The 13,699-nt window shown below is 45.7% G+C and overlaps 2 protein-coding genes across 12 annotated transcripts in view; one reads left to right on the forward strand and one right to left on the reverse strand.

Annotated features, from left to right (window-relative positions):
• Nucleotides 1-1,106, reverse strand: part of PIGL (phosphatidylinositol glycan anchor biosynthesis class L) — a 52,156-nt gene extending 51,050 nt beyond the window's left edge. For 2 of the 7 annotated variants that reach the window (XM_085557322.1, XM_021524933.4), the window contains exon 1: nucleotides 460-1,039. In XM_085557322.1, the coding sequence (XP_085413448.1) occupies nucleotides 460-1,024 (565 nt within the window). In that variant the 5' untranslated portion in view covers nucleotides 1,025-1,039. Of the gene's footprint in view, nucleotides 1-459 lie in introns of all 7 variants that reach the window. The other 5 variants (XR_014949554.1, XR_014949555.1, XR_014949556.1 and 2 more) reach the window with 5 other exon arrangements.
• Nucleotides 1,107-2,008: 902 nt separating this feature from the next.
• Nucleotides 2,009-13,699, forward strand: part of NCOR1 (nuclear receptor corepressor 1) — a 55,658-nt gene continuing 43,967 nt past the window's right edge. The window contains exon 1 of one of the 5 annotated variants that reach the window (XM_085557303.1): nucleotides 2,009-2,417. The gene's annotated coding sequence lies outside the window, so the exon portion shown is untranslated. Of the gene's footprint in view, nucleotides 2,418-2,476; nucleotides 2,604-13,699 lie in introns of those variants that run through there. The other 4 variants (XM_021524934.3, XM_021524936.3, XM_085557302.1 and 1 more) reach the window with 4 other exon arrangements.

Raw genomic sequence — 13,699 nt, forward strand, 5'->3', positions numbered from 1 at the left:
AGCACTGATGGACAGCGCGGCCTCGCATTCCCTTCCGGGCTATTGTTCCATGATCGGATTGCAACGCAAGGGCTATTTTAGGTGTGTTGCAGTGAATGTATCGCGACACTAAAACTGGACCATCCAAACATGTCTTCTGCAAGACAACCGAATTATAGGGAGATGCCAAAAGGCCGTGCACCTTTGACAGGCCACTGACACCGCAATGCTGCAAGTGCCTCAGCGTCGCAACTTTCAGTTTGAACACGTTCCCCGCTGTTCTGTCACGACACGCTCTTGTAAAGGAGAGGGGAGGCGGAAGTGGCCGCACCGTGCCTCAGTTCCCCCACAGCCAGGGGTGGAAGGTCCTCGCGTCACGGCGCGAGGGCCACACACGTGGGGAGCCATCACGGCGGCCTTCCCTTGCCCCGGGGGTGTGTGTGGGGGGGGTGTATGGGTGCGTGGGTGGTCCCCGCTCACCTGCGGAGCAGCAGAGCACGGCGGGGGCGGCCCCGGCGCTGCGCAGGCCGAGCAGGGCGGGGGCGAAGAACATGGCCTCGTCATCGGGGTGAGCCGTCAGCACCAGGGCGCGCCCGCCCCGCGCGCACCCGCGGCACCCCGCGCGGCCCCGGCGCAGGCGGCGCGCGCCCCCGAGCAGCAGCAGCAGCGGCGGCAGCAGCAGCAGCAGCACCGGCAGCAGCGGCGGCAGCGCCGCCGGCGGGCCCCAGCACCACGGGCCCGCTGCCATGGCGACCGCCCCCGCGCCGCCGCCGCACCGCCCGGAAACGCCAGCCGCGGCGCGAAGGTTCCGCCGCACGAAAGGGTCCCACCCCTCCCCGCTCCACGGTCCCCGCCTCGGGGCGGGGCCGCCCGGCCGCTGCCGCGGGAACGGGGTCCGGGCCGTGCCGTTCTGGGGAGATTTGTCCCGCTCCTGCTGCCACAGGGCCGCCCGTGAGGAGCGGGACCTGCCCTGGCCGGGCCCGAGGGTGTGCGCTGAGCTCGGGCTGTGCCCCTGCGCGAACGCCGCATTGCCCTGCCGGTGCATCGGTAGTGATTAACAGCGAGAAAGTCGCGTTTTCTGCCTGTGGTGCCTTTTATCCCTGCTGGGTTGCTGTGGAAGAGACGTGGGTTAAGGGGAAGCTCAAAAGCAGGGCAGGAGGAGCTTCTCTTCAGGCACGTTCTGTGGGCTATACCGAGCGTGGCTGCAAACGGGGGAAACTTTTGGTTATGGTTTAGAAGTGAAGTCAAGCACTAGAGAAAGCTGCAGGGCAGAAGGAGAGAGGAAGTGTTAAAATAAACATGAAACAGGCAGGCAGATGCACGATGGCTTGGATACTTTGCTTTTCCAAACAGGCAACATGGAAGACAAGTGTGCAGAGCAATGGTGGAGCGTGAGAGCTGGGTAGGGTTAAAGCACAAAAGGTGAATACAATTTAAATGAGCCCTAAGGAGCAGCTCAGACCTCAGCAGGTGTGTTCCTCACTGGTCTTCCCTGGCTCTTATATCTTATCCTTTAACTTCCAAGTGATTCTAAGCGAGAGTCATTGGCTTGTGTTGGGATTAGAGACTGCCAACATCAGCCTGGATGTGCCGTGTCACCATAGCGTGGCACTTTTTAACCACTGTAATAACACAGCCGTGGTACAACACGTGTTTTCTGAGCGATCCTGCTTGCCACAGGGCTGAGCCCCAGCTCTTTTAGTCTGAACCGGTAATTGTGTGGGCACCCATCCTGCAAATGTGGGCACGACTTCTCCATTTAATGGAAATTGTGACCGTGAAATAATCTAACCTTGCCTAATGCTCCATCTTTCCCATAGTAAACCTGATTAGGGATTTGTGATTTTAGCACATCCCGAGTTACACATTTGCACGTACGACGCCGTGCAGACTTGAAACTCCTGAGAAAGGCAGGGAACGAGTTACACACTCCTCATTCCGGGGGAGGAATGAACACACAGTTAACGAGATTTAAACCTCTCTCACATTTTTCGGAAGTCATTCGTCGCTGGGGCACGGGCCCGACCTCAGGGGCAGCGCGGGAAGCACCGCGGACGGGGCGGGGAGAACCCTGAGGGACCGGACGGGCTCCGGGCGATGCTCCCGTGAGGGGCTCCCGAGGCCGCGTTGATGGGCACGGCCGCAGCCCGGGCCCCTTATGGGTTATTATCACTTTACACCGGTCCGGCGCTCGCAGCCCCGGGAGCCCCTCACGGGCCCGGCCCCGTTCGCCTCATGGCGGCCGCGCCTCCCCCGGCCCTCAGCGGGAGGGGAAGGAGCCCCTCCCCGCCGCACCGGCCAGCGGTCCTGGAAGGGGCATAGCACCGCACCCTCCCACCGCCAGCTCCCCGGTGGTTCTTCTCAGCCTGTTACAGCTTGTGCCTCAACACACATTGGCACAACCTGATGAAGTTGAGAGCCACCGTAGCCGGTGAAAGGTACCGAGCAGCGGCGCCGCGGCTTGTTCGGTATCTGGCAGGACCTGGCGGGAGGGGGCGGAGCGCGCGGGGCCGGGGGAGGGGAGGCAAGATGGCGGCGGCGGCGGCGCTGAGGGTGAGGTGAGACGCCGCGCCCGCCCAGCCCCGCCGGGACCCGCCGGCACCCGCCGCCCGGGCCGCGCCTCGGTAAGCGCGGGGAGCCCGGCGGGGCGGCGCGGGGGCAGCGGGCTGAGCGCCTCCGCTGTGAGGAGGAGGAGGGGGAGGAGGGGGAAGAGGCGGGGGCCCGGCCATCCCGTCCTCCTCCCTCCTCACGGGGACGGAGCCCTGTGGTCTCCGGGGGGAGGGCGCTGGAGCCGGGGGTGCCCGTGGGGCAGCCGCAGGGGGCGCGGGGGCTTGGCGGATCAGGGGCGGAGGGTGCCCGGTGCCCGCGGGGCTCTCCCCCCATTGACGCTGAGGAGATGGCGGGGCACCCAGGGGTGGCCCTCGCTGGGAAGTTTTTGCAGAAATCCCAGAGCATCTTCTCCGTGCTGGGTGCTCATCCTTGCGCTGTGGGCAGGAGAAGTGCAAGTTTAAAAAAAAGAAAAAAATAAAAGGAGGGTCAGTTCTTCAAAATCGTCCCTTTGGAGGCTCGGCCAGGAGCGCGGTAGTTGCTGAGGATGTGCTGCGGCCACAGCTCCGTGCCGGGCGAGCATCGCGTTCGCTGTCAGTGCCGGGGAGTTGTTGCTGATGCTGACGCTGAATTATTCATATGGGACCTGTAAACATCCCCGGCTTCTGTCATCTCCGGGCTGCTGCAGGGCACAATGGAAGTGGCTTTTGCTAGAATTATTCTGACTTGATGGTAAAGAACTTCGTGCTTGCTGATTTTTATGTACTTAGAAAAGCTGTGTGTATTAAGTTGGTTGCAGTTAGGCAGGATTTGAGGTGGATGTATGAATTGTCAGTGCTAAACAGGCTCAAGTAAGCAAGTATTTCTTGTGAACAATCTGGTGTCCAAAACCTGCTTCTTTGTGTTTCACAGATATGGTTTTAACAAGTCTGTTACCTTTTCATGACTCTAAATATCGATGTAACCTGGGACAACTTACTACAGTGAGGATGTCTAGTCTTGATTTTTGTGGCAGTATTCTTTTATTGATTTTCATACAGCAGTATAGTTATGAACTGTTTGAGCTTGGAAAGGGATTGTTATCCTAGGCAGGATGATTTGAGAGGTAAAATCCAGAGCAACTGTAACAAAAGCTGGTGGTGGTAAGTGGGATGGCACAGTGTAAGTGCCTGAAGAAGTGGACACAATTATGTCACTGCACACAAGGACCGTGCAGCTCTGTTGCAGTTTTGCACTGGAATTTTATTCCGCAGAATGTTGTTATTCCTGATTAACTAAACAACCTTGACATTTGGAAAGGAAGTCTGGAATATTTGAAGTGGATTTCTAGTTAGCTGAAATGTGGTGTCTTGTGTTGGGGGATGAAAGAGCTTCGTGCTTAGCCCAGGGATTCAAAAGTTCAGGGGAAAGAAGCCAACAGCAGTGACTCTTTTTTGTGAAAGCGTGGTTAATTTTTTCTTTACATTGCTTTTCTTTGTAATATGGTATGGGCTGCTGAAGAAAGAGAGGTCTTCTCTGATTTATATGCAGGGTGATTTGTTTGGAATACACTGTTTAATGTTGGTCACTAAAATACCTAAACTTGTTGCTGAAATATGGGAAAGAACAGCATTTTGGAATCTTCTTTCTAGGAGTTATAATGTGTGTTTTTTAACATGTGGAGAGGATGTTACAAGTGTTTGCTTCCGCAAGTGTTCCTTCTCTCTAGCTTCTTAATCATTGCACCCATCAATTAAAAGTAACTTTCCAGGTTGAAATTACATGCACAGAATCAGAATATATTCATTTTGCTACACTGTGCTGCTGCTGTTTTGTTTTGAATACTCTTTGTCTCCTACAACCACTCGTTTTAGTTGCTCTTTCAGGGCAGGCCTGTTTTCCATTGTGATCTAAAAGGATCTACAGAACAAAAACTGTGGTAGAAGTAGAGACAGACCCTAAAGCTCCTTTCCAGTTCCTCCCTCAAGTCCCTTTCCACAGTCCTTGTGCTCCTCTGGCTTCATCTTCTGAGTTGTTTCATTTCTCAGCTGTAGCATGAATGAGAGATGCTCACAGGGAAGGGAAGCTGCCCCTGCTTCAGCTGCTGTTAAATGCATGAAAGCAACTGAAAAAAATATTCTGTAGTAGAGAACAATATTTCTTATAAATAAGAAATTTATGCTCTTTTAAAGCTCTCTGTAGAAGTTCTGATGAAATATTTTATTCCTCTATGGCTTTTAGCGTACAAAATGATTTAAATTAAGGTTTTGGCTGATTGAAAATACTGTTTAGAGTTCTGGTGTGTGTAGTGGCTCACATTGAAGATTTTAACAATTGTTGGAGCTGGAAGGGGTCTATTCCTCATGCAGGTGCAGTGCAGCACAGAACAATCTCAAGAACAGACCTGTAACCAGACAGTGGTTTCATAATGCAAACAAACGTTTCCTGGATGCCAGGCTTGAGCTCTTCAAGTCATTTATGTTCTTTAGTCAAATCTGATTCAGTGTTTCAATGCTGGACTGTTAACTGAACATGGTACCTTCCCTTCCTACTGCAACTGGTCCAGATAAAAATTCTGACCTATGCAGGACTGCTGTCTGTAAATATTTACTTTGTGATACTTCTGAATCATGCAAATAGCCAGGACAGTGCTGAATGTATCTTCCATTTCAGTGTCTCTCTCCTTCAGTGATTCTCCCTCTAGTAATGAACCTCTGTGAGGTTCCATTTCCCTTCCATGCTCCTTCAGTGCTCTCCCACCCTCTGTTAAATCACAGCCTGGGCCTGCTGGGGCTCTGCTCAGGGAGCTGTGAGACAGAGGGCTCAGTCCTACCTTGGAGCTGTGCTTCTTCCCAGTATCCTAAGAGATATTCCCATGTCCTTGCCCAGCTCTACATCTAAACCACCCATAGTGTTGCCCCTCCCAGACTGTCTTGACAGACCTCCTTTTTCCCTTCAGGCTCGAGGAAGATGTTGGTCTGTGTAGTTTTTAAATCAGCAGCTTCACCTGTTTAGGATTGCAAAGGTTACTGCAAAATTTAAGATACTCTCTTGGTACAAAGATGCATCAACCCTCTCTGAAAATCCTATAGTTCATAACTTTCAGCAGTAAAAAATGTAGAAATTAATGTTTCATGCAGATGGATTACCTGGACAAACTGTTGGCCAGGACTTAAAAATTCTGTGCATGTTGAGGGACGTGCTCTTGGGTAAAACTGAAAATGAAAATACAGTCACAAAGGTGTTGAGGAAAAGGACACCTATAAACGAGAAGGGATGATGTTAAATGTAAAATATGCTTTACTTGCTCGTGCCTCGTGCTGCTGGGAAAGGACATTTGGGTAATTCCCTTTTATGTCCTCCCCGTGTCAGAGGGCTCTTGTCCTGTGGGAGCTGCAAACAGCCCAGAGCATTCCCTGGCTGTGGGGCACAGAGCTCCAGTGAAACCTCTGCTGGGCTTCCTGGGCACAGCCCGGGGCTGCCTGGAGGAGCAAATGCTCTCCTGAAGGGATTAAAATGCGTTCACGTTTCAGGGAACACGTCTAACAAATGTGAATATAAATCAGCTGCAGAGCACACTGATTCCTGTCCTGTTTGTCAGTGTTACAGAGTGAACACACAAGTTCATGACAAGTTCAAGTGCTGCTCAGCAAATGAAGCAGGTATATGATTTCAGATCAGCTGAACTCTTCACCTCATTAATAGTATTTTGGGGCAAAATGATTAATTACTCTAAGTCAAAAAATGTGTATACCCTATAGAGATTTGTCTCCTCAGGTTCATGTTTTTCAACTCCTCTTTTAATTCTATCTGAAAAGCTGGATTTGCAGAGAAGGGGTGTTTGCAAGGTGGGAATTCTCCCATATAATCATTGTAACTTCATGGTTTAGCTGTCTTGGAATGTTATATCCAGAACCTGTCATGATTAATGTCACTTACTTGTTCCATTATGGCCTTTATTTGTGTAGGTGCTGGTGTTTCTCTGTGGTCTCTAAGATCAGACTTAAACGTATCTAGAACCTTGAAGTTCTGGGTTGCTTTTGGGTTTTGTTACTCAAGATCTAAAGGATTATTTATACCACTCATAGTTCAAGATCTCTTTCATTCCCTGCCTTTTTCTGTGACTTGGAGGCTGTTTTGCAAGTCCCAGTTGGAGTTATATCTTTATATATTGTTGCATTTTCTGTGACATAGAGTATTTTCCATGTAATCATAAATGTAGTAGCAATAAACTTTGTTTCTAGAAGGTCCTGGTGCATTTCCTGTGGAGTATCAGAATGGACCAACTCATTGTTCTTAGATACAGTTAAAAAATTTATTTTTGCCTTTCTGTACTTTCAAGTTAAAATCTAGACTTGATTTTATCTGAACTTAGTCAGCTAAGGGGAATTATGAGGCTGATACTTAGTTTACCCTGACCCTTTCTTTATAAGTGTTTTTTCTTACAATCCATCATAGTTTGTGGATTTAGTCAGTATGAACTAGTCAAGTTATATTTCCTTTCCCAAACCAAAGCTGTTTTTAAAAGCTCTCACTGCAGATCCACTTTTGATAATCAGTGAACTACAGGAAGATCCTGGAAACTGTGACCACAGAATTTCTTGGCTGTTAGGTGACATCAAAAGCAGTTTTACCTGCAGGTGGATTAACAGTGAAGGAGTAAATCCACGTGCAGGAGCTGTTCTTGAGCTGTCTACACTTTCAGTCCAAAAAAAGGAGAAGAAAAATTGTTGTTTTGACAGAATATTTTATGCATAGTGTGTGATGCATATGAAGTTTGAGGTATGGCTGTTTCTAAGTCACAGATGAAATGTGAGGAAAGAGGTGAATTGGAGCAAACCTCAGGGAGGTGTTGGACACATGGGAGTGAGGATGAGTTGCTGAGGAGGGTTTTTTGCAGTTCTTACCACTGTGGTTTGTGTAGCATCTCGTGGGACTCTTGCCTGCTGCACTGGAGGATGCCTGGGCTGGTTTCTGTTTCACACTGCAGTTTTCAGGGTGAAGTCTGAATGCTCCAGTTGATGTTTGAGAACCACTGGAATTACCCTGTGGCAGGGATAGGGCCCTTCAAAAGGGGTGAGGAAGATGTCTGGGATTTGGGAGCTGCTGGTGTCACCTCAGAAAAAAGCTGTCTCCTCTTGGGAATGTGAGTCTTTCTGGACATTTGGGTTCTTTGGCTCATTAAATTTTTTCATGGTGTGCATTAACTGTGTGCTATTTACCATATTGGGACAACCAGGAATCTGGTGTTCCTTGGAAAATGTTTTTAGGAAATCAGCTATCTTTGTTTCCATGACATACTTTTAAAACAAGAAAACCCTGTAATGTTTGTACCCTTCTCAGTTTTAAGTCATTGCTCTGTGGTATTTTTAGTCAAGGAAATGTCTACATCCTTAATTTCCATTTCTGAAGGGAGGGCTTCCTCCTACCTCTTTTGACTGGTTTTGGTTTTATTGTGACCCTCCTTGGCAGAGGAGATCTGAATAAGCTCCGTGCCAGGGTGTAAGAGCTGTTCCTCCAGGAAAATCCAGAACTTCCTCCCTCAGGGATTCTCTGTATCCCAGGGTGTTACGTGGTAACTGCTGAGTGGATGCTGTAGATCTGGTCTTTGATTGGAAGTGGACGTGCTCAGCATCCCTCTATATTTATTTTATTTTTTGGTAGGCAAGTGGATAATTGTCAGAAACTTCCAAAGATATTGATGTGATCTTAGTTTTTCCTGTATTTCCCCCCTATAATGCAGCAAAGTTGTGTATGGCCTGGGCCCTGAAATCATGTATTAGCAACTTTTCTTTGAGATCATAAATTACAGGAGGGATTAAAATAGAATTTCCAGGAGAAGAGTATCTTGTCAGCTGAATTTGATCAACCCCATTTTGGTAGAGCAGAAATTCTATTTGTATTTGTAGCAGGAGAAAGAGAGAAAGAAACTGTTATTTAAAGATGAAGTATAACAATGTGATCCTGAGATTTGGCAAGAGTTTGGATATAAATTACATGTGTAAGGATGCAACCAATTTTCATCTTTGAACCTTTGAACAATTTTTTTTTTCTTTTGCTTATAGCACACAAAAAATTGCTTTGAATAACTCTTAAAAACTTACTTAGTATTTAGTGCTCCAAAACCTATTACTTGAAGTACTTCAAGCAGCTGGTTACTAGTGAATGGGAAATATTTTCCTATTAAAATATGGAGTATAAAAACCTATTTTAATTTTTTGTCTCCCTTGATGGAGATGGGAAAGTCTTCCTAGTATAGAGTCAATGTGACATTTTGAATTGACAGCTGTAATGCTCCTTAACTTGTGTCACGTCTGTAATTGGCTAAATTAAAGTTTACCATGTGTCATGGAGAATATGTCAGGCACTGCAGAGCTTTGGAAGCTCAGAAATAAGATTATATTGTACATTAACAGAAATTTCAGGATGTGAAAAAGGTTGAATTCAGATGTTTGGGCTTTTCTTAGCATCTATTTTTCAAATACTCCTGTTGCTTGATTTATATGATAATAATGAATGAAGAGAATGTTGTTCAGTGTTGGTAGTAAAACACAGCCTTAAAGATGTAACTTTTTTACTATATTTCTAGCAGGGATATGAATAGGGATTTTTCCATCAATAACTTCATCAGTAGAGGGAGTGCAACTGAATGAGATTAAAGTTCTTTAGAATTTATGGTGTATTTGGGAATTTATGGTTCTGTCTGTCACAGAAGAAGAAAAGGCATTTGCACATGTGGAATTGTCTTGGAAAATTCAGCAGTGAGTTGTTCTCAACTTGGAGAAAATACATTCATTGTTTCTGTTCATTCCAATAGCATATGTCCTTGTGCTTTCACTACAAGCTTTTGAGTATTCTGCAGCATAAAACTGAGTGAAAAAAGAGTGAAAGAAAGATTAGAAAAAGTGTGGAAGAGGCCCTGAGCGTTGAGGATGATTGTGTTCTGCAGAAATGGGAAGCACAGTACTCTGGGGCATATTTAAATGACCATTACTCAAGTTGACTTTAATTTTATTTTTGGCCTTTGGACAATTATTTTTGCTTGTAGCACACAAAGAATTTTTCATCTTTTGGTGGGTATACCCAGCAGATTTTCATACTTTGCAGTACATCTCATCTATAAGCTTGGAATTGCATTCCATTGTAGCTGGAATACAGGTCCTTCCATTTTAAAGCATAGAATTATCTTAAATCTGCTCAGGCATCAACCTTCTGGTAGGTTCTTGAATGAAAACATTTCTATCTTTGAGGATTGTCCTATCTACTGGTCTTGTAGCTCCCATCCCATCATGTTTTGCCATCTGAATAAATGTCATTTGATTTTGCTGATGAGTGGACACTGAGGAGTGACTGAAGGACTGATGTGTGCTCTGGAAGTGTTTGGTGATTTTTTAGGGAGCACTTTCTAGACTGTTAAGTCAGTGTGAGCTTGCAGCCCTGCTGGTAATGTTCTGAGCACAGGGATTTCAGATGGGAGATGATACTCAGCCTTGTACTCTGTCCAGTAATTCAAATAAATAACTTTTTATATGGAATTTGACCCATTGAGCTATTTTTAGCAATCTGTCTTGAATGGGCATATCAATGTTTTCTGGTGTATGGCATAGCCCCAGGATGCAAAGTTGATATTTTTGTTTGGGTGTCTGAATAGGTTAATGATTACCTGGTAAAACAAAAACTATTGGGAAGATTTGGTTTGCAAAGCTAGCAATACTCTGAAGGGTTTTGCTTGTGTGACTCTTGACTTGCAATTTTGATTTGTTTTCTGCCATTTGAAGCATCGTGTCTTGAAGAGTCTGTAATTCATGAAGTCTGCTCAGTGTGATTTAATAGACTGGTCCATAAATACAGCCTGATTTTGGGTTTTTCCATGAGGTAGTTTCATTACCTTTTTATGAAATGAAATCACAGAAATAATTATTCACAAGTATTGTTGTCATACCTTGGACAAAGCCTTTCAAACCAACTGCTGAAACACTCCCTTCACGCTTCATTTTTTTGCCAGAGTAAACTTTGAATAAATATCCCTGAATTAATTTTGTGATTCATTGTAGATCCCCTGTGCAAGGCAGAGTCTCCCTTACTCTGCCATGGGTTAGTTACATCAGAGCTCAATTTACTAAAGCTGCTGATTTAAAAACAAAATCCCCCAACTCGGGTTAGAATGTAATCTCATTCTTTGCACTCTTTATATCACACTTAGTTTGCTCAAAAACATGATGAGGAAAATTCCCAAAAGGATGTGAAATTTAATTAGCAAATGTTGGTTAAGCACTTCAAGATGGCACAAAAATTACTCAAAATGCAGAAATGTCAGCTTGTTTTGGACAGCTGAAGGAAAACTGAGTTTACCCATGAGACTGGTCTTTTGTCCATGAAGGTAAGAGTTGGAGACAGGCTATTCCAGCAAGTGGAGCAGGTGACTGCCCTGCCCTGGGACAGCTGCTGTCAGGTCTGTGGCCTCACAGTGAAGGGGTTTGAGGAACTGGCCTGCTAAAAATAGTCCCAGTTTTTAACCTGCTGTGTTTTTCCAAGTGAAGAACTGTTTCACTCAGGCAGGGCCTTCAAAGTGCTGCAAGAATCGAGTCTTATTTCTGATTCAGACTTTGACTATTTCCTGGGGAGTCTTTGATAGATTTTTTAACCTTTCTGTGACTCATTTTCCCACATGTCTGCTGAAGATAGTTTGTACTTCTGCTTCTGAAGCATTTTGAGTTCTGGAGATCAAGCTGAAATTACGTCGTGATTGTTGCCATTATAATTTTCAGTTCCAAATTATTTTGAACTTACTCAAAATTCCCTGCATATGGTGAATGTAAGTGTGAACAGCAGCGTTTTAGGGAATTCTCAGCTGGATCTGTTCAGTAGTTTGAGCTGGCCAAAGTCAGAAATATCATCATACCTTTAGAAATAAACATTGTTAAATCACTTCCTTGCCCAAGAAGCTCAAATGAACACAAGGCCAAGTATCTCTTCACTGTTCCTGAATCCATTACTCTTGTCATTGCTTTTTCTCCCCTGGGTATCTTCACTTAACTGCTTCTTTTTTGATTCTTTGCTCCTATGTGTCTTGTAATTTTAATTTCTTGTTTAATATTATCCATTTGATGCTACTGGGTTTCCTGTTTTGCTATAAAGTCTGGGAGTGGCAGTGAAATGGGACATCATAGCACAATTTTTGGTTTCTGAACTGCAAAACAAGAAATGTGTCTTTCTTCCCCTTCTTATTGTCAATATTTGATGAGACAGACAATTTGCCAGCCTGGTTGGCAGCTGTGTGAAAGTATTCATGACCTAACTTTATCTTTGTGAGACATGAGGCAGAATTCCAAACTCTGTAACAGCTCTGTTAAACGTTTATATGTTTAACCTCTGAAATTTGCAGAATAATATGAAAAGGTACAAAAATGCTTGTCTGAAAAATAGAATCTTGCTGTCATTGAGCAGGGTTGGAAGCTGATTTCTGGTGTTGCAATTTATCAGGGGTGCTGAAAATGAAAATGAGCAGCCTCTGTTCTGGCAGGGAAGAGGGAAGCAGTGCAAGAATCAGAGGGGCAGAGAGAGTTAATAAATAGTGAGGAACTTTCCAGGAGGATTCTGGTTGGCTTTGGGTAGAGCAAGAGGAGGTTTGTCATGACTAATGAAAGGATACAGCAGGGAGGAAAGCCCGGATGAGGTTGTTTACAGTCTGCACACACAGTTACAGTTTTATGCAAAAGGATGGCTGTATTTAAACATAATCTGGATGTATGGAAATTGGAGAGGTTACAGCAGGAAGCTGGCACTGCCCTCGCTGCCCAGGAACTGGATTGATGAAGAATAATCTGTGTCTGCTGCAAATGTGTGAGCAGATGCTGAAGAGAAGGAGGCAGATGCTTTTGGCTGACAGGTCGTAAGGTTGCCTGCAGAGAAATTGAAGTCAAGCACCTCCATCCACAACTGCAGACAGGGAGGAACGAGCAGAACATTGGTGGTAATTCTACTGGCAAAAATTGGGAAAAAATCCTCCCCACTCCCAGCAGAGAGGGTAAACAAGTTTATGCTGTAGGAGCCTGGGAGATTAGGGGCTCTGCAGGGCACGTAGAGGGGTCAGATCAGGAGAGTGTGCAGGCATGTGGATGTGTCTAACAGGAAAAGGAGGGAAGGAATATTGTACTTCATTTTACGTGTTGGTACTGCTGGGTTCATTTTATCTCGAAAGAAATGAGATCCCACACAGGATCCTCATCCTTCAGTTCCCTCCCCACCTTGTAATTGCCAATATGTGACCACATGTTTTCCTCTACTGTTACCCCCTTATCTCTTCTGCTGTTTTGCCAGTTCCCTCAGGGAGGAGGAAGAATGGTCCCCCACCTCTGATAACTTTATGTTTTCTTTTTTTTCCTCTCTGTGCTTCTCACCTCTCATATTTACCACTATTGTAATCTCTAATGCTCCTTGTTGCTTTCCTCTGCTGGAACTTTCATTTATTCCCCTTTAAAAAGAATGCCACTATGAACATGATCACACTTGTAGTTTTCAATAAGAAAGTAATCAGATTCAATATTGTCCTATTTATTATGCAAAACCTGTAGTTATCAGGGGGTTTAGGTTGACATTTTTGCATGGGTGCAGGATGCTAATTCTTGTACTCCATGCCCTCTCTCTCATCTTTCCATGTCCAGTGCAGAATCTGGAGAGATGGCCAGGCCCTCTCACTGCAGTTGTTTTTGGAAGATTTCATGATGAACACCAGCCTAACACTGTGTCCACTGAAATTCTAGTGACTGGAGAAGTGGCTTTTATAGCATCATAGAAAGTGAGCGTGGTTGAACTTTCCAGCACCTGGGTTAATGATCAACTTGTGGGTTTGACTGAATATTGTGGGAATAAGGAGCAGATGTAGCTTGGCAGAGAGAAACTGGGAAGGACCTTGAATCATGCAATGGTTGGCCTGTATTTGTGTGTGATTTTCAAGTGGTTGCTCTCCTGATCCCCTCTGCATCCCCAGATTCTTCAGATGTCTGCACATGAAGCTGCTGAGGGAGCACAGCTTGGGGCATCAGCAATTCTTCAAACTGAGATTTGTATTTCCATAACCTAAAAGTGTTTGAGCATCTTTATGCCATGGAGCCAGTTAATTTATATGGCTATGCCCCAGCCTGTGATGAGAGGAGTTATCCCATCAGCAAACATTGGATGGAACTGGCAGCTA

The sequence above is a fragment of the Lonchura striata genome, chromosome 19, assembly GCF_050655825.1.
Source record: "Lonchura striata isolate lonStrDom1 chromosome 19, ASM5065582v1, whole genome shotgun sequence".
Taxonomy (NCBI): domain Eukaryota; kingdom Metazoa; phylum Chordata; class Aves; order Passeriformes; family Estrildidae; genus Lonchura; species Lonchura striata.